General features: G+C 42.2%; 1 protein-coding gene across 3 annotated transcripts in view; it reads right to left on the minus strand.

Moving 5' to 3' along the window:
* The window catches only part of TP53BP2 (tumor protein p53 binding protein 2), a 67,454-nt gene that overhangs the window by 34,796 nt on the left and 10,929 nt on the right, over positions 1–21,729 (minus strand). For 2 of the 3 annotated variants that reach the window (XM_027564527.1, XM_027564528.1), the window contains one exon: positions 5,308–5,455. In XM_027564527.1, the coding sequence (XP_027420328.1) occupies positions 5,308–5,455 (148 nt within the window). Of the gene's footprint in view, positions 1–5,307; positions 5,456–9,268; positions 9,373–21,729 lie in introns of those variants that run through there. The other variant, XM_027564529.1, reaches the window with a different exon arrangement.

Here is a 21,729-nt window from a genome sequence, read left to right on the forward strand (position 1 = left end):
ACACACACATACACTTTATTCCAAAAGAAATGAAGTAACTTCCAATCCATGTAGACCCTCCACCTTCTCACAAAAACAAAAATCTCTCTCACACACACACACACACATACACACACACACACACTTTATTCCAAAAGAAATGAAGTGACTTCCAGTCCATGCAGACCCTCTACCTCCTCACAAAAACAAAAATCTCACACACATACATACACATACACTTTATTTCAAAAGAAATGACTTCCAGTCCATGTTGAGCGTGGACCTTCTAGGTCTAGAAGCTAAGGTCCTAATGGCCTACAGTGACAACATGCATACATATATCAAGCTTAGGCCAGCACAAGCGGAAATACACTTCAAAGGTTCTCAAAGCCGCCCATTTAACCCATGCTCCAACGACATCCATCCCTCGTCCTGGCGTCCATGCCTATGTGACTCTGAACAAGCCATTCCCAGCACTGAGAACTGTCCCCAGTACCCTCTTCTCCTTCTGCAGATGGAGCACCTCCACCTATTCCTGAAGTCATCACTCTGTATGAGAGAAATGTCTGCTGATTCCTGTTTTTACTTTGACAGCACACGTTCATCTCTCTCTTCTTTACAATCAAGCACAGCTCCTAGCAAACAACAAGAATCCAAGATATGTTCTCTCAGCAAATAAACCAGAGGGGAGTAAGGAAATGGAGATGGCAAGTAAAAGCTATCGTTTTTTAAAATTTTACTTTTTGACCACACAGCATGTGGGGTCTCAGCTCCCTGCACAGAGATCGAACCTGTGTCCCCTGCGTTGGAAGCAGTCCTAACCACTGGACCACCAGAGAAGTCCCAAAAGCTACTTATTTTAAAAGACAGTTAAAGGAAATGGGAAACTTGAAAAGCAAACAAAGTGGAAGTAACATAGTTACTATTTTTAAAATGGGACACCTTGGACAAGTTACAGCAAAAAAAGAAAAAAGGAGCTGAAAACGTAACAGCTATTACTTGCTGAGTGTGAACACTAAATGTGCCAGGGGCTATGCTAAGCCCCTTTCAAATGTCAGCGCCTAGGATTTTCACACAATCCTGTGCAATAGATTCATTTATTATCCCAATTCTGTAGGAAAAACACTGAGGATTATAGAGATTAAGTATCTTGTCTGACGTTATAAAGCTAGTAAATGAAAGAGACAAGATGTTGACACCCACAACCTTGCTCTTAATCACATCATACAAACAACCCTCAAATTAATTATGAATTCCCTGCAACCAATCAAAATCCCCAAAGAACTTTTCATGGAACCTTTCAAGGTAATTCTAAAACATATCTGAAAAAGAAAATACACAAGAATAGTACAGGAGCACAATGAAATAAGCAGTTGCCTTTACAGGAAATGGCAACCCACTCCAGTACTCTTGCCTGGAAAATCCCATGGACGGAGGAGCCTGGTGGGCTGCATTCCATGGGGTCACGAAGAGTCGGACATGACTGAGCGACTTCACTTTCACTTTTCTGCATTGGAGAAGGAAATGGCAACCCACCCCACTGTTCTTGCCTGGAGAATCCCAGGGATGGGGGAGCCTGGTGGGGTGCCGTCTATGGGGTCGCACAGAGTCGGACACGACTAAAGCGACTTAGTAGTAGTAGTAGTAGTAGTAGTAATCTATTATAAAACTAGAGTAAATTAAAACTATTTGGTCCTCATCAAATTTTTGCATCTGGTCTCATGTCACTGGATATATTCTAGTGTCTCCTAGTTTATGGGAACTTAAGAGTATGTTACTGCTGTGTAAAAACTGTATAAATCTTAATTATCTCGAATTGGTTCATAGTATTTTTCAGGCCTACTATATCCTTCTACTTCTCTGTATATTCATTTTACTAATTTTTGAGAGTTTGATATTGAAACTCCAACTAAAAACTTTAATTTACTTATTTAAAAAAATGATTGCAATATATAGTGGAACTATATGTAACTTTGTTCTGTATTTTCCAAGTCTCTGTAAATGAGTTATCATATTTTCATAATTTAAAAACTAAGAAAAATAAAATTTAAGAAAACTATTTGATCCTATCATAAATAGAAGAAAAAAATAAAAGTAACTGGCTGACGCTTATAGAAACATACTTCCTATGAGATATAACAAGACTATGAAGTGAAGTTTCACATCAGTAAGGAAGAAACCAAGTGTCTTCAATAAGACACTTAAAAAAATTCACTATCCACCTGGGGGGTGGGGAACATATTAGATCTCTAATTCACACTAGTCAGAAAAATTAATGACAAAGAAGAAGGGAAGGGTGGGGAGGGTAGGGAAAAAAATTTTAAATTTAATGGTACCAAACAACAGGAGACTATGTTTACAGCCTTAACATACAGAAAAGACTTTTTAAAACAACACACAACTAGGCCTGAGTTCTAGAAGAGTTGTGTTTTTCTATAACATCTACAAATCAAGAAGGAAAAGGGCAAAAGTCAAAAGAGACTTGAGCAAAGACTATAACGAAACAATCTTTTTTTTTTAATGGAAATCCAAGTGGCCAGTAGATAAATGAAAAATGATCAACTTCAGCATCAGCTAAGCAAAAGTAAGAATTCATTGTATTAGTATCTTTTTTTGATGAGGGATACTTTTAGAAATAACTGGTAGAAGTGTGAATTTCTACAGCCTTTGCTGAGGGAAATCTGGTGAAATATATTCAAATTTAAAATGTGTGAACCTTTAAGCAAGCAATTCCTGGTTATCTACCCTAGAGAAATGCTTGCACGTGATCTAGAGGCTTCTACAAGGCCTTCTACTGCAACATTTATAGAAATAAGAGAATTAATTGAAATGTTAGTGAATAAAGAAATGCAGTTTGTGGGTCATACTACGGAAAATTATGATAATTAAAAACAATGGTACGATGGTGTAGATTTACACAAGCTAATCAGAAAAGACCTCCAAGCTATACTATAAGGTAAAATGATAAATTGTAGATAGCAAGATGTATGATACTGTTACATAAAGAAAAAATAGAGATGACACAAAACTATTTCTATAGTTACAGTACAGAGAAAAGTCTGAAAAGTTATCTGCTAAAATTATAAGCAATTATACATCAAGCGACACAAGATGGGCTTGTGGGAGAGGTTTCCATTCCATCTATATTATTTGCCTTACAAAAAAGAATCCATTCATGTGGTCTTTTTTTTTTTTTAATTAAAAAAATTAGAAGAAAGAATATCCTTTAAACACCCTCATTACATAGCAAGGGCTACTGAACTCAAGTGAGCAAGATACTAGAGAGGAAAGGGAAACAGTGGAATCAAGAGTTTCAAGGGAGAGAGTGAGCCTTGGCAAAGGAAGGAAGTCAGAAAGAAGGGCTGGCACACATCCAGAGGAACCTGAGGTAAGCAGCGGGGAGGAGACTGAGGAAGCGCACAGTGCATGGTCTCAATCACTTCACTTTGGGCAAGTTATTTGCAGAATGCAGGGAGGCCACCAGAGCAGCTAGAAGCTCGTTTATTCTTTCAGTAAATATTTCCTGAGCACTCCCTCTGAGCTAGGACACAGCAAAGAATGAGACAAGCAGGTCTCCACTCTTAAGGAGTTTACATTCTCGTGCGTGTGTGTGAGGCTACAGGGATTAAAGAGGCAGCAGATTAATAAACACACACACAAAAACCAGACAGACACGTCTCATGCACAGGATCAAACCAGGATGACATAATAGAGAACCTCGTGCCTGCTTTAGTGGGAAGCTCAGGAGAAACATCTCTCAAGAGCCAACCTGTTAGCTGCAATCCAAATGACCAGCAACATTTGGATTGCAACAAATGTTGCAATCAACCAGCAACAACAAAATCTGGGAGTGCAGAAGGAGCAGCTGGCACCAGAGGCTCTGAGGTGGGACACAGCTTCATTTATCCAGGAACATAAAAAAGCGGCAAAAGGTGAGCAAGGAGGAAAATGGTACCAGACCTCACAAATCTAAAGACCTCACAATTTAAAACCAAGACTCTAGATTTTGTCCTAAGTAGAATAAAAAAGTTAAAACAAGAAAGTCCAACTATCAAATTTTCATTTAACAGGGATCACTTGGAGGGACTTTCCTGGTGGTCCAGTGGCCAAGACTCCATGCTACCAGTGTTAGAGGCTCAGGTCCTATCCCTAGTCAGGAACTAAATCCCATATGCTGAAAAAAACGAAAAGATCTTGCATGCCAAAAGGAAGACCGAAGGAAGAGCCCACATGGTGCACCCAAAACCTGGCGCAGTCAAATAAATTTAATTTTTTTTTACAAAAAGGATCACTAGGGTTTCTTTACGAAAATGGTCTAATCTAGTTCCTATGCGAAGTAAGCAGCTCAGAGAGAGTGAAGGAAGTCTTCCTGAACACCCAGCTGTAGGAAAATCATCCGAAGATGATTGAGAAGACTTGCCTGGGAAGCAGAGGGTGTTAGCTGAAGTCACACCCCCATGAACAGTGTGAATGCAGTGAACAGTGGGAAACCTGCACTGAGATAAACTGCACCAAAGGGGAGAAGAAGGAAACAGTAAAGGCTCACCCAAGCTGTACAGGGATAGCGCACAACTCGTGAAACATTACTCCTCCATCTACAAACTCCTGAAGGGCCAAAAAGAAACCAGGCTGTCCCATTTTAGGGCTCCAAAGAACTAAGTAAGGGACCGATTTCAAGGCTTAAAATAATGACTATGATTTCACCACTGCCTCCTGCCACCATAATTAACTCAATACCGAAGAGCTCTCCCTAAAAACCTCCAAAGACTTAGAGACGGCAAAACAATCAAAACAGCTCAGAATGCCTCAAATTTCTAATGAAGTGAAACCACCTAAGCATACCCAAAACACTTCTGAGCACAGTACATTTTACCCTAACACCTCCAGAAGTTTCCACCCCATGTATCAGCTGCTTATCCTTTGACCTTTAATACTGTAGTGTCTATGATGTGCTGCGGAAAAAGAAAACAGCAGAGGACTTTGGAGGAACTTCCCAGGCGGTTCAACGGCCGTGACTCCATGCTCCCAGTACAGGGCGGGGGGCCCAGATTGCTTCCTTGGTCAGGGAGCTAGATCCCACATGCCACAACCAAGCGCTGGAATGCCACAACTAAAGATCCCACGTGTTGCACTGGGACCCAGCGTAGTCAAAACAAATATTAAAAAAAAAAAGACTTTGGAGGAGGCAACAAAACTGGACTGAATAGATAAAACTGTCTCTCTGATAGACACCCTATTCTCCAGTTTCTCCATGGATAAACATGAGAGGCACACACTGCCTTCTCTAAAACTTTTATAATAAAGATGGCACAGCTGAAGAAGACGTACCAGAGCCACACCACACTTCAGCCAGGTGGCAATCGCTCTCGCCAGGTTCTTTGCACAAGTCCACCACGTCTCTGCAGATGGTTTCTGGAGTGACAGGGACTTCTGTGAAGTGCTGCTCATTGTTGCTGAGGTACACAGTAAGAAACATCTGGAAACAGAAGGAGAAACACAAGGGTTATCAGTACCACCTACACTGGCGCTGGTCACTTCTCGCTTACTTTAGATTCCTTTCCCCGACTGTCTTAACTGAAATGCAAATACACAACAGGACCATCTGGCTGTCTCCAGGCCCAAGGTGGAAAGGGACCCGGAGCTTTGCTGATGGCCCCTGCCCTCCCTCCATCAGCTGCGCCTGAAGAACCCTAGGGGATCCCTGGAGCACAGTAAATGGATCAGTGCACACAAAAGGTCAAGTTAAATCTTCCTCTGACAGTTTATTTATGTCATTTGTTTACCAAGACTTCTGTAGTTCTTAGTATATGATGTGCCAGGCCCATACTACAAAGAGATTCTCCCATCAGCCCTGTGAGTATGATCAGGAGATGATGATCACACAAACACATGCTTAACTGAGCAAAGTCTCTTTCAGGAAGGATACATAAACAAAACATGTGTTGCTGCTGAAGGTGGGGATGGGAAAAGGGGACAGAATTCAGAGGGATATCTAATATTTATACCACGTACAATGTATCACCTGTTCAAACAATTATATTTTCAAATCTAAGATGTTTTAATCAGATTAGATACATACTTTAAAGCATAAGTCAGTGATGGCTCAGTGGTAAAGAATCCGCCTGTCAATACAGGAGACACGGGTCAATTCCAGATCCAGGAAGATCTTACATGCCTCAGAGCAACTAACCCCACGTGTAACTATAAAGCCTGTGCTCTAGAGCCCACCGGCCACAACTACTGAAGCCCATACACCTTAGAGCCCATGCGCCACAAGAGAAGCCACCCCAATGAGAAGCCCGTACATGGCAACTCGAGAGTAATCCCTGTTCACGGCAACTAGAGAAAAGCCCAGGCAGCAACTAGAGAAAAGCCCAGGCAGCAACAAAGACCCAGCACAGCCAAAAATAAAAATAAATAAATACAATTATTTTTAAAAAGCTTAAGTATTCATCAATAAGGTGTAAGTAGAAATGAATGGCTGTCGTGCTAAAGCTGAGATGACCTTGTATATAAACACTCAGACCAGAAGATTTAGATCTAAAACTCAGTCTTCCTCCCGGTAAAAACAGATACTGTATCTTAAAAACACTGCATCTGCCTACAGTACGGGAGACCTGGGTTCGATCCCTGGGTCAGGAGGATCCTCTGGAGAAGGAAATGGCAACCCACTCCAGTACTCTTGCCTGGAAAATCCCATGGACGGAAGAGCGTAGTAGGCTACAGTCCATGGGGTCACAAAGAGTCGGATACGACTGAGCAACTTCACTTCACTTCGCTAAAGAATTCAAGTGTTCACACCTATCAAATAACAAAACAAAAAAAAATCAACCAAACAAAAAACAACCATTGTTAATTCCTAGCACTGAAGAAAACTGAGCAAATAAATTGTTGATGACAACTCAAGTCTGCAAACCCATTAGCTCATTCATTCAGTAAGGACTTACTCTGGGCAGATTAATGTGTATCGGGATTAAAACAAGTAAACAAAACCCAGACAATTTGAAAGTGTAATTCCACTGTGAGCTTTATATTCTGTGAAAATAATTCTTATTAGAGAAAGAAAATGCAGTGGCTTTGAAACATGAACTTGATGGACCAGTATACATTCTGTAAAAAGAATTAATGAGACCAAGCCAAACACTGCAGGAGTTTGGGTTTTAAGGCTATAACAAAACAGAAGGGGATTTCCCTGGTGGTCTAGTGGCTAACATTCCAAGCTCTCAAAGGAGGAGTCCTGGGTTCAATCACTGGTCAGGGAACTAGATCCTACACACTGCAAATAAGAGTCCACACGCCACAACCAGAGATCTCACATGCCAAAAACAAGATGGAGATCCCCTTTGCTGCACCTAAGAACTGGAGCAGCCAAACAAATAATTTTTTTTTTCTTTTAAAGGCAGAATGAGTAGGATCTGCACTGTGGTCACAATGACACATACGAGCCACAGTGCCCTCAGTCACATGGCGTCTCACCCAGCATAAACCTCTCTCCCACTACCCCAGAAGTGAGAGTTGCATTAGGCTCTTCTTTTTGGGGGGCGTGGGGGAGGGGAGGGGACAGCAGGAGAGCGGCAGCATCTGACCAGGGATGATGATGGAAACTGGCTGAAACAGCAGACTGGCCGCCTCAAGGATCTGTTTTGAGTAAGGGGAGAAGAAAATGCACGAGAGAAGGAGGCCCCCTGGGTCCGTGGGCTCTGCCCACGGGGCTTCCCTGCTCCTCCCTGCAGTAAAACTATGCTTTTCGAAAGTAAGCCAAGTCTCCACTTCCTGCAACTGAAGCTCTTCATTCACAGAAACACATCTAACACAGAAAGGAACCCCCCAAACTGGAAAACATAGACAGGAACCCATTACAGCTAGAAGGCAACTCAGAAACAAATTTTAAAGCGGATGCTATCAAAAAAATAAAACATGAAAACAAAGCTGCAAAATTTGTCAGCATGAGCTCAGAAGTCTTCAAGCTAACTGTATCAGGTTCTTCACATTCTGATAAACTGTGCTACATAAAGATACATAGTTCCAGGCCTCAGCTCAGCCAACAAGGCAGCACTTTAAAACTGTTACACAAAATGAACACAGGTTTCCACCCTGGTGCGCCTCTGGATACATATACAGCACATGTAACCAGTGTAAATAATTTACACTTTAGTATTAAAGAGTACTCCTCCTCCATACTCCCTACCCACATCAGAACTTTCTCTGAAGTTTAACACTTCAAACATAGGAACTGTTTTCATTGTAAATAATGAGACTAAGAGGCATTTATCAAATTATAGAAATATTTAATATACTGTATATACACAAAACAGGTTTTCCCAATGACTCAGCAGGTAAAGAATCTGCCTTCAATGCAGAAGACACAGGAGATGAGAGTTCGATCCCTGGGTCAGGAAGATCCCCTGGAGGAGAAAATGGCAATCCACTCCAATATTCTTGCCTGGAAAACCCCATGAACCTAGTGGGCTACTGTCCAAAGGGTCGCAGAGTCGGACACAACTGAGCGACTGAGTACCCCTATATACAAAACACACACTGTATCAACAAATAAGAGGTTATTTCCCAAGATAAAAGTGCCTTACCTCGTAAACCTCATCTTAAAGAGTCTTTTCACACACATTATCTCAGAAACTTACATCAACTCTCAGATAAGCAGAGCAGATATTACTTTCTCTATAAATGAAGCAAGAGTCTTTTATAAAGAGTCTTTATACTGGCTACTAAAATGAGAGGATGAGCGTACAATTCTGTTCTCCACCCATCCTCTACTCTTTCAGCTGTTCCTTATAGCAGAAGAGTATTAGGAAATGCTCTATTGAACCCTGGTAAAAATCCCCAGGAGGAGGGCAAGGCAGTCCACTCCAGTATTCTTGCCTGGGGAATCCCCATGGACAGAGAGGAGCCTGGTGGGCTACAGTCCATGGGGTCGCAAAGAGTTGGTCACGACTGAGCGACTAAGCACACAACCAAACTTGTATAGAGATCTGGTGTTTTACTTTTTAGAAGACAACAGCTTCATTTATTTAAAAGTACAAATTATAGATACGAAGGATGAGAAACGTGTTCTAAGATCACTGCACTTTTCCCCCAAAATCCCACAGGATTAACACTGGTGTGAGTGGTGAGTGGACTTCATTCAGGCATGCCTGAAGACAGCTCTGGAGTGACTGTTCTGGGCTGAGTGCTCCAAGGCCAGGCCGGCAATGTGAGCTGCTCCTGACGCCCAGGTGGGAGATCTGGGTTCTTACCCCAGACTTGTTAATCATTATTAGGGAAGTAATGTCACCTCTCTGAATCCCAGCCTCCTGGTCTTCAAAATAAGAGTCCTAAGTTCCTGAGAGCTGCCACGTAGTTTGGGTGTTTGTAAGAGCCAACTTCTTCACAACAGTCCACAACCTGGAAGGTAGCAATTCAGTCGCGAAGTGAGGACCTGAATGAAGGCAATGGACAGAGGGGGAAAGAACAGATTCAACAGAAAGACTGGATCTGGTGACTAAATGTGGGAGGATGGGGGGGGGCGGTGAACTAAACAATTCATAGCAAATTCAGGAGGAAAACCAGGCTTGCTCCACTCTGAGATTATGGTAGCAGCAGGCAGGGGATGAGAGAAAAGCAGGAGTTTCGTTTGGATGAGCTGATCTGGGACCACCTGTCCCCACCCCCTCTCCAGCCCTCACGGCCTTCGGACCTTCAAGCTAGGTTCCACCAGCATCCTCCTCCTTGCCTCCCACCCCCTGGAGCCGGCGCATCCTGTTTCTGACTGCCATGTTGTTGGCTCGAAACGTCCTCAGAGCTTCTGGGGTGGACTCTGAAACTGGCGCCAGGCGCGGAGGGCAAGGAGAGACAGAAGGCAGGCAGCCCACTCCAGACTGGCAACTGGCCTTTCCGGAAGCAAGGCAGCTTGCTCAGGAGACTGGAGTGGCTCCCCCGACCCCTGCCCAGCAGCATGGTAAAAGCTTATGGAGAGGGTCCCCCTGGGTTCAGTCTCCAGCCTGCGTCCTTGGGCAGCGTGAGCCTGGGACAGCAGGCAGCACGTTCCAAGGATAGGAAGGTGGGTGAACAGCCTCCAAGTGCCTGGGTCAGCTTCCAGGTCGAGCCTGAGGTCACGTCTTCTTGATGACCTTCCCCGACAAATGTTCTTCCCTGTGTGCCAGCACGGCCTGCCGCTCCTTTCCCTGGGTCTTGATACAACCACTTCCTTCCCGGGAGGCTTTCCCTGGTCATCCTGCCTAAAACCCCACCACCACCCTCAACTTGCACAGCATGCGTGCACCCACATATGCACATGCACACACATGCACTTCCCTACTTTCTCTCTCTCCCTGGCACAGTGACCAACATACCATGTATTGTATTTATTTCACTTGCTTTTACTGTCTTCCCTGCTAGAACAGACGGTCCATGAGGCCCAGGGTTTTGTCTGTTCAATACGGCATCCTTAGCACCTTGAACTGTGCCTGGTTTGTAACAAACACACAGTAAGTGTGTGTTTAGGAATGAATAAATACCGCAGCTGTTACTGCACTTGACAGATTCACCTCTGATTTATTTTCACAGTAAGTTTCCCACAGGTATTGACAGAAAGCAGAGCAGACAGTATTCAGCACAGCTACACACGCCGACAGAAGTTAGTGTCCTCTCCTCTTCAATTTGTATCATGCTATGCCATCCTACTTCTGTTTTGACATCTTGTTCATTTATGCAAGATTTATAGGCTATCTATTTTATGGTTTAAGTTCTAATACAGACATAATCTTTATTAAGTAGCCATTACAGCACACGGTACAGAACTAGAGACAGAGAGCACTGTGTGGAGAGGGACACAACCACCCCAGGGGAATAAATACCCCAACCTGGCTTCCTCCTTCTTAGGTCATCCGTGCTACCCCTCCTCACTGGAAAAACCCAACTAGAAGTCGGATGGAAAGGGAGACTACTGATGCCTTTATAGAAGTCAACTTCCTGGGGCACAAAGCAGGGTGGAGACAGGCAAGCAAAAGATGCTTCCCCACTCCATCCTCAAACTTAATGACTTCAACTCCTCTATGGTGAGCGAGGGCTCCTGAGCCACAATCTAAACAGAATGAGAACACAAAGTACAGGAAACGAACAGCCCAAGCAGAGGGAAGAACAAATGTCAAGGCCCCGAGGAGGAATCAAGCTTGTCACATTTGTGGACGAGGAAGGTCACTCTGACAGAGTGAGCAAGAGGAAAGGATTATAGGAGATTAACTCAAAGAGACTAGGTCACGCATAGAAGCCACTGAGTCCTCAAGCTGTGGTGCAAACAGAGGGTTACTCATCACAGATGGCAAGGCCCCACCCTCAGAGATTCTGATTCAGTAGACCAGGGGTGGGGACAGAGATTCTGCACTTCTAAGAAGCTCCCTTGAGATGCTGATACTGTGGCTCTGGAAACTGCAAACCAAAAACCATTGTTCAAAGACCCAAAGGCTGGAGCAAGGAATCTGGATTTTAATCTAAGAGGCCATTGGAGGCAAATCATTAGAGACAAAAAGATTAGATTGGTGGTTGCCAGGGGCTGGGGGACTGACTGCTAACAAGTACAGGGCTTCTTTTTGAGGTGATGAGAATGTTCTGGAAATAGTGGTGATGGTTGTACCACCTTGTAAACATACTAAAATCCACTGAACTGGATACTTCAAAATGGTGGTATGTAAATCATATCTCAATTTTTAAAAAAATAAGTCACTGGAGGATTCTGAAAAGAGTATTGAAGTCATTTTTTTAAAACATTACTCTGGCTACTATATGAATAGACCACAGAGAGGCAGGCATGGAAGACCAATTAAGAGGAAATGTAGCACATAAAGGGGCTTCACTGATGGCTCAGCGGTAAAGAACCCATCTACCAATGCGGGAAACATAAGGGTATGGGTTTGATCCCTGGGTCAGGAAGATCCCCTGGAGGAGGGTATGGCAACTGACTCCAGTATTCTTGCCTGGAGAATCTCACAGACAGAGGAGTCTGGTGGGATACAGTCCATAGGGTCACAGAGTCAGACACGACTGGAGGGACTTAGCACGCACACACGCAGCACATAAAATGAGATATAATGGTAGCACAGACTGCAGGTAACAGCAAGTGGTGAAAAATGGCTGGACCGGATTATATTTTGAAGGCAGAGTCAACAAGACTTGCCTAATGGACAGAATGTGGGATGCAACCATAGAAATTGAATGAACGTAGATTTGGTGTCTAAGCAACAGAGTAAATAGTGCTGTCATTTACTATGAGGAAGGAGGAACAGATTAGGGAAGGGGCCACAGGACTGGGGCCTCGGCCAGAAGTCCCATAGAGGACAGGGACCCAGTAAAGGATTAGAAAAGATCCAACCATAAAAAATGGAAAGAAACACAAAGGAGTGTGGAATACCAGAGACCATGCAAAGCAGTGTCTCAACTAAGTCAAATAAAGCTTAGCGATCTTAGAAATGAGAATGAGGACAGTTCTCCAGGCTGGACAAGACGGAGGCTGCTGGATGCCTTGACCAGTGCTGTCTGAGGAACGAGGTCGAAGGCCTGTTTGAGACAGGCTAAGAGCCCAAGGGAAGGATGCAGAGACTCAGAACAGAAAGATGGAGAAAACAGCGACTCCCTGGCAGGCCAGTGGTTGAAACTCAGCACTTTCAATGTAGGGGGCACGTCGATCCCTGGTTGGGGAACTAAGATCCCATATAACTGCATGGTGCGGTCAAAAAAAAAGGAAGGTGGAGAATATGGAGCCACAGATGGAAGAAGACAGAGTAAAAGCGGTGCTTTGATTCTTCTTTATTTCAACATGGAGTTTTTACAGAGCATTTTAATGGATGGACTGATTCAGTCGAGAGGGGAATGCTGCTGATGATGCTGACTCTGTATCTCTAGTCTCTATTCCTAGGCCAGTACTCACTGCCCAGTGGCAATCTATGTCTGGAGAACCCGCAAATGCTTCATGCTCAGCTTGGCCAAACCAGCACAGTCCCATTTGCACTGACTTTCTTTGCTGTAGTGATTATCTTACTTTTTAGGTTACAAAGATAGTTTATCAAGTTTGACAATTTCTTAATGGGGGACACCACAGCACAGTGACAACAATACAGCTGGGAAGAGGTGGCTTTGAGCCGTGACTGTGTGACAGCTGATGTGCAGCCGAGGGCAGGTGTCTTCCTGACAATCCCAGAGAAGGGGTGGCAGAGAGGGACCACCCACCAGCCCCAGCTGCGCCTGGTGGCCCTGAGACCTATAAATGCCACATTTCCCCCTAGAAAATTTCCATTAGAACAAAAAGGCATCACGTCACTTGAAATAAATAGTTTAAACTCATTTCACCCATCTTAAATTTATAGACATTAAGTATGTCCCCTTGCATTTACATATCACTTATAATTTAAAATCTTTTCATTATAATCTGCCCACAATTATAGGCTTTACTGTGATAATTCATAGTTGTTCCAAATTTTACAGAGGAAGTAAATCAGGCATTTTCTCAATGAATATCTTTTCATTTGGAAGAGGAAAAACAATAACATAAAAAGATGTTGTTGCTAAGTCGGGTGGGAGGAGAGAGATGGACTGGGAGTTCAGGGTCAAGTAGATGCAAACTTGAAGGCAATGGCACCCCACTCCAGTACTCTTGCCTGGAAAATCCCATGGACGGAGGAGCCTGGTAGGCTGCAGTCCATGGGGTTGCTAGGAGTCGGACACGACTGAACGACTTCACTTTCACTTTTCACTTTCATGCATTGGAGAATGAAATGGCAACCCACTCCAGTGGTCTTGCCTGGAGAATCCCAGGGACGGGGGAGTCTGGTGGGCTGCCGTCTATGGGGTCGCACAGAGTCGGACACAACTGAAGCGACTTAGCAGCAGAAGCAGCAGCAGATGCAAACTATCACGCTTAGAAGAGATGGACAGCAAGGTCCTCCTTACAGCACAGAGAACTATATCCAATTTCCTGGGATAAACCATACTGGGAAAGAATATATATATTTCTTAAATATATAGAAAAGCGAGCCAAATCAAAAGAAAAGGCTAGTTAAACTAACCTATCATGCTAACCTGAGAAAAGTAGGCACACGGGCTCTTTATACTGTACTTTCTTTTTATCTTTGTTTCATAAGTGGACTGTGCTACAAAACATCGCTCTTTGAAGTGTAACTTAATTCCCTAAAAAATAAAAAGATGAAGCTGTTTTTATTTCATTTTGATGAGGCAGTTTTATCAGCATGTTGAAACCTTACTAAAGAAAAAAATTTTAACCTACTCTATCAACTAAGTCCTTCTGAAAACAATAATTTTGGCCAAAAATTCATGATCTTTAATGATAAAAAATAAAATGGCTAAATCTTAGAGAACTTTTCAGCATCTAATACCAAAACATTTCAGAAGGAAAAAGCACAACAAGCGAAACTTTCAAGAATGGTCAGGTATGTACTGTTTTGTTACAAAACAGTATTCACCATATCCCACTATACAAATGGAAAAATATAATACGTGTACACAGACATGTAGTACAAACAAAAAAAGACCTCACCAAATTAACAGTAGGAATGTTTGGCAGTAAAATTATGAAATGAATTTGGGGGGACTTATCTATGCTTAAACTTTCTAGAATGATTAAACATCACTTGGATAATAAAACTGATAAAGAATCAATAATTAAATTAATAAGGCAAACATTTTTATTACCTGGTCCTTGCTATGTGATATATATGGCAAATATCTGTCTGACAATGTTGTTTTCTAGGGTCACCATACTGCCTCAACTTTAGCCAGGGACTAAAACCTAACAATCAAGAAATATATCCTGGAACTTCTCTGGTGGTCCAGTGGTTAAGAATCCACCTTCCAGTGCAGGGGACACAGGTTTGATCCCTCGTCAGGGAACTAAGGTACCCCGTGCTGTGAGGCAACTAAGCCCGTGTGCCGCACTTATGAGCCTGCAAATACACACACACGCACACACACACACACACAAGAAACACATCTTAAACATCCACTGCATTAGAATGAAATATTATTCAGCCATAAAAGGAATGAGGTACTGATGCATACTACACATAGATGAACTCTGAGAACACTATACTAAGTGACAGAAGTCAGGCACAAAAAGAAACACCACAATATTCAAATCCATAGAGACTAAAAGTAGATTAGTGTTTACCAGGGGTTGAGGGGAGGGGGAATAGCGTGTAACCCTAGAGGATGTTTTTCTCTAAGGTGATGAAAATGTTCTGGAATTACCAGTGGTTAACACTGTGAACATACTAAAAACAAAACAAAAAAAATACTGAATTACATACTTCATAGGGTGAATTTTATGGTATGTGAATTATATCACAATCTTAAATGCCCACTACATGCTTACTATGTGACAGATACAAGAATCTCTTAAGGGAAATAAAATTTACTCATAAAAAAAACTTAATACCAAATTAAGAACAACTTAGTACCAAATTACGTGAGTGGGGCTGTAAGTAAAATGAAAATTCAGAAAGGAGAAAGATGAATGTGATCTGAGGCAGACTGAGGTTTCAGCAAACAGGCATAAACTAATGGCAAGCATAAAGAAAGAAATTCTGGGTTTCCCAGGTGGCGCCAGGGCTAAAGAACCTGCCTATCAACGGAGGAGACAGAAGAGAGGTGGGTTGGATCCCTGGGTAGGGAACATCCCCTGGAGCCGGAAATGGCAACCACTCCAGTATTCTTGCCTGGAGAATCCCATGGACAGAGGAGCCTGGCCGGCTACAGTCCACAGGGTCACAAAGAGTTGAACACAACTGAAATGGCTTATGCATGCATAAGGAAATAATAAAAAAGAAAAATAATAATCTATAGTAACCTTACTTCTAAAAATGCCATCTTTTCCTGACTCTTTAGATTTCTGAAAACACCATATTCTCAAGAAAACAAAGATGACTCCCTTAGCTCCTTTCCCGTAAGGAAGAAAGGAGAATGGAGTTTCCTGGCGTCAAATCGCATGGGAGGCTACTGTGAGAAACTTGGTTATTTTCATTGACTCACAAATGTGTTCCTGGGAACTTGTGACGTAAGTTATTTTCATCACAAGCACAGCAATAATCAGATCAAAACAACACATCAGCTTTCACAGCTGAACCTGCAGCTGTGAGGACGATAAATTGCTGGGGTATCTGAAAATGCTCAGAGTCTAGCTTGGACAGAACAGAAGAGATGGCTTTTCTTCCCCTGATACCAGGTCAGCCCTTCCCATTAACAGAGACATGAACTGCTCACTTCTTCCCAACTTGCACATCAAGAACTTCATGTTTTTAAAAAATAGTAAGCATCAAATCTAATATATACTTGGGAGCAGAGGCTCTCAGGGACAGACCATAGGGCAATACGAAAGGTAAAACACAGAGTGGGAAGGATGAATGTAAATTAAAACAATGAGTCATCACTTACAACTATTAAATTAGTGATTAAAACGTAAGATCCAACAGAGATGAGACTGATTCATTCAAAGATATAATGATGGTACTAAAAATTGTTTAAAATCCCACTTGGAAAGTAAAGTGTATCATGTTATCAAAACCCGTAAATTTACGTATACCCCATGAATTACCCTTACAGAAATAACTGAAATGAAGAAAACCTGTAAATGGCTGAAGATTTTTCACTGTGGTGTTGGAGCTATGAACAGTAAGATAGGAAACTAACATCCAATAAGTTAACCATGGAAGGGTAGCTGCTGGAGGGACTATGACCCAGGTACCAACTACTGTAAGTACAGTGTTAGAAAATGGCAAGATAAGGTTACAAAATAGAAATATTAAGTTGTAGATTTTAACCATTTAAAACATATGGACAGGACTTCCCCGGTGGTCCAGGGGTTAAGACTCCACTTCCACTGCAGGGGGCGCAGATTTGATATCCGGTTAGGGAACTAAAATCCCACCTGCTGCATGGCACAGCCAAAATATAAAAAATTAAACATACAGACACAGGAACTGTCTTGTACAGAATACGTAAGAGAACTCTGGTATTATGAGATCGGGTATGCTGCTGCTGCTGCTGCTAAGTCGCTTCAGTCGTGTCTGACTCCGTGCGACCCCATAGATGGCAGCCCACCAGGCTCCGCCATCCCTGGGATTCTCCAGGTGAGAACACTGGAGTGGGTTGCTATTTCCTTCTCCAGAGATCGGGTATAGATGTCACTTTAAATTTGTTTAAATATCAATGTTAATATAGTTTCATAATAATGTACAATTTAAAAGTATACATAACACAATACAAACTGTGATAATGTGAAAATATTTCCCTAAAAACAGCAAATAAGATTTGATTCTTAAAGTGATCAATCTGAAGAGAAAGATTCAGGGAAGACCAAACACCATTACATTAAGTTGCACCAGGCCTCCCCACACACGCTGCACAGTAATTCATGCCCAAGTCATGTCTGAAGAAGGCTTGCCCTTCCAAAAATCCAAAGTCAGAGACAATTTTCATTAAAAAAGAAGAGATCAAAGATTTATTTTTAAGAGTTCCATTTTAACAGGACATGTATGCACTGTAACTATAAAGTTATGCTATTAATACAAGGATGACTCATTTCAAAGAGGAATTATTTCAGATTAAAATTTGGAAGACTTTTCCAAAAGGAAATTGAAAAAAAAAAAAAACTGACCAGGGCATTTACAAGAAATTTACTTTGTGTCAGAGGCTAAATTTATTCCTTTGACTGAAAAACCATGTGAAGTTTAACAGAAAGAAAAATAGAACTAAGAGTTTAGGATGTTCCCTGTCATAGAAAGGAATTTAAGCTTTGCAATAAAAGCACCAGAGTTTTGATTTATAAAATCCCAAATCACTTAGGTTTACCTAAGAAAAAAAAAATATATATATATATATATATATTCATATATGAGAAAAAAATTTGTCCTTTAGAGGAAAATGAACAATCTATAAAAAGAGTGACATAAATCCTCCCCAATCTTACAACTCACAGGAAACTCACCATAGAGGCAATCAGATAATAATGGTAGTAGAGAGTAGAGAAAAGTCAAGATGATTTTTGTATTTAATAATTCCCCTATGGAGACAGAAATGAAATGAAGGAAGGAAGACCCCAGACTACCTTCTAGAAGAGGATGCTGCTACTAGGCTTCCTATAACCTGGTCAAGAAAAACACCTCTCTTAACAGTAAGATACATAGAAAGGGATTAAGAAACAGCAACAACCAAAGCTTCTTTCAGTCTCTCAAACATACAGAGCCATTCAGCCCAACTCTGGCTTCCAACCCGAGAAAGGGGTCAGAAATGAGATGCAGATCATTCCAATCTTCCAGCATTTTCAGCCTCCTGCTCCTCAGAGGCCTCGCTGTCTGCTCCTGTGGTAACTCTGCTCCAGGGGCCACGAACCAAGAACACGGGGCGGCTTGCTTGGCTCCCTGACTTGGACTTGCTCCGTCCCAAGGGCGGGCTGGGCTGCCCTCCTTCTGCAGGGGGTGTGCCACCCAGCCACCCCAGCCTGGACAACTCTGCCACCCCTCCCCAGTAGTTCAGTGGGCATCCCGACAGAGGTCTCCGTGAAGTCTCCCTCAGGAGCAGCGGGGACACTTAGTCTTTGAGTCCTTTCCCTCAGACACTCCCCAGCCTCCCTGATGATCCGTCCAACCTTGCTACCGCTATCGGCGATCACTGCTGACAGAGGCTTATGTGCCATCTCTCCGGCCCAGAGTTTACTCCTGAGGCCATTACACTGCTTTATAAAATCTTCATCAATTACCATGGGTCACATCTACTAATGTTCCATTAAAGATCAATGATATTTAAACCCATTTCTACACTAAGTATAGCATGTATTCACTAAATATACTGCATTTTGCTCACGGAATACTTTAAACATCAGCCCGTCAGTTTCTATCAGACATGTAAGTTATTTAAAGAAAAATCAGGGACTTCCCTGTCGGTTCAGTGGTTAAGATTCCACAATTCTCAACCTGGATGTGCTTCTAGAGATGAATGGATAAAGAAGATGTGGTTCATATATACAACGGAATATTACACTCAGCCACAGAAGGAACCACTTGGAGTCAGTTCTAGTGAGGTAGATGAACCTACAGTCTGTTATACAGAGTGAAGTCAGTCAGAAAAAGAAAAATATCGTATATCAACACATATATAAGGAATCTAGAAAAATGGTATTGATGAACCTATCCACAGGGAAGGAATGGAGGAGACACAGATGTAGAGAATGGACTCATGGACACAGTAAGGGAAAGAGAGAGTGGGATGAACAGAGAAAGCGGCATCGACGTACATACACTATCATGTGTAAAACAGATAGCTGGTGAAAAGCTATTACACAGGGAGCCCAGGCTGGTGCTCTGTGATGACCTAGAGGGATGGGATGCATGAAGAGGAGGATGGCTCAAGAGCGAGAGGATATATGTATAATTATGGCTGATGTCTGCTGTTGTATGGCAGAAACCAACGCAACATTGTAAAGCAATTTTCCCCCAATTAAAAAATAAATTAAAAGAAAAAAAAAAAAGACTCCATGCTTCCACAGCAGGGGGCACGGGTTCCAGCTCTCATCAGGGAACTCATAAGATCCTGCATGCTGCATGGTGTGGCCTGAAAGTTTTTTAAATAAAATTAAATAAATTTTTTAAATAGAAAGGATTCATTAAAAATAAAGAAAAACCATAAAATCATATTCAAAGGATTTCTTTATATTATAAACTATTTCTTCGGTCACTAGAGCAAATGAGTAGAATCTAGAAATCAATGACACAAATTTGAATAGTTAAAAAAGTTCACCACATTTCCTAGCCATTCATTCAGGATCTTCTAGAGTACACAATCATTTTCTGAGACAACTACCATTCTGAGAAAAATGACATAGTAAATATGGTTACTTTAATAGCGGGAAAAAAATTCATTACATACTGAAAAATAGCTGGTTTTAGATGTTTGATTACATAACCACTTCATCTACAGAAACAGAGAGCAGTCACCTCCCCTGAGACATAGAGTCTTCTCTCATGAACGTCAGTCATTCAAAAGGAGCTCCTGGTTTGGTTTCCTCTCAGTCCCATCTTCTTGTTGTTTTCAACATCTTTCATTCACCCACAGAGAATGGGAAAGTCTGCATTCTTCAGGGCGGAGAGAAGAGACTGATCAATGAGCACAATAAAAGGTGATGTGATAGAGAAAGATGCAGGTGATGGCAGGACATGGCTAATCACGGTTGAGAGAGGAGCAGCTGAACTGAGGCGGAAGGAGCCGGCCTCTTGAAACATCCAGGGAAGACATTCCAGGCAACAACCCTGAGATGGGAACAGGCTTGGTCTGTGCCGTGACCACTAAGAAGGCCAGTGTATCAGGAATATAGGCACATATGAACAAGGATGGACAGGTAAACAGCTGATAAAGGGCCTTGAGGTCAAGTATAAGGGACACAGGCTGAAGAATAAGGGACATCACTAGAGTAGTTCTCAAAGCATGGTCCCCAGACCAACAGTATCAGCATCGCTGGGAACTTGCCAGAAACAGAAAGTCTCAGGCCCCCACCTAGACCTCCTGAATCAGAAAACCTTGAGGCATGGCCCAGCAATCCCACTGAAGTTTGAGAACCACTGCATTGGGGCTTATAAGCAGAGATGTAACATGAAACTAAATTTCTGGGTAAATGAACTACAGCATTAGTTCTTTTACCAATAGATAACAGCAGTGCATATTAACCTGTATAGTGTATATTAACTTAAAACGTCAATGGTTAACCCTGTGACAATCAAAACTTCACAGACTTTTAAACCTGTAACTTACCTGTACATCAACTATACTTCAATTAAAAAAAAAAAATCAGATTCATATACAGTGGTATTTTATCTTTGCCTATTTTTAATTTCAAGGAATTTCCAATCAATTATAAGAAATATAAAGACTTAAAACATAGAAGTTATCTGCTCCACAGTCACAGCCTCAAATCACCAAATGAGAAATCTCGAAAAGCTTTCTGGAATAATTCAAAACCATAAAATTGCCTCCAGCCCTGTCCCTCCCACAGACACACACCTCGAGCCAGGAGGACGCTTTCTCTCTGCTTCTCAGACGACTGTTCACATCACAGTTGTCCGGATCCCGGTCTTATCTGTCTTACTGGTCTATAAATTCCTTTGGTACAGAAGTTCTGGCCCTCAAATGCTTCCTCCCAGTTTTTCTCCTCTCCCGAAAAACACAATCTCAGTATCTGTCTGACACACAGCAAATCTGAATATGTGATTGTTCAACTGAACCGATACTGTGGCTCAGAGACTCAAAGTTCCCCGGAAGATGGGAATGTGAACAGGAAACAGATGTGAACAGTGTGTTCACGTCATCAGGCATAAGAAGCACTTATACGTGACCTCGCGGTGTAACTGCAAAGTGAGTTTTCTCAGAGCCAGACCATGTCTCAAGGGAAGAAAACAAAGCATTCTGCTTACTTTAGGATAACCTAAGAAATCTTTTCTCTCCTTTTCAACTATGCCAGAAGCCTGATTTAGGCAAGATTTCAAATTCCAAAATATCTATCAAAGTCGCTCACTTGAAGTTACTCTGCTTTCAGTGTCTGCCATAAACAAACAACAAAATAAAAGAACTAAATAAATATACTTGACTAGTTAATTCTCCATCCCTACCTCAACCCTTCTGTATAAGCTTCATGTTGGCTGGTATACTTTCTTCTAGGCTGAGCACTGCTGTCTTAGGAGCATGTCTAATTTTACACAAAGGCAC

The sequence above is a fragment of the Bos indicus x Bos taurus genome, chromosome 16 (assembly GCF_003369695.1).
Source record: "Bos indicus x Bos taurus breed Angus x Brahman F1 hybrid chromosome 16, Bos_hybrid_MaternalHap_v2.0, whole genome shotgun sequence".
Taxonomy (NCBI): Eukaryota; Metazoa; Chordata; class Mammalia; order Artiodactyla; family Bovidae; genus Bos; species Bos indicus x Bos taurus.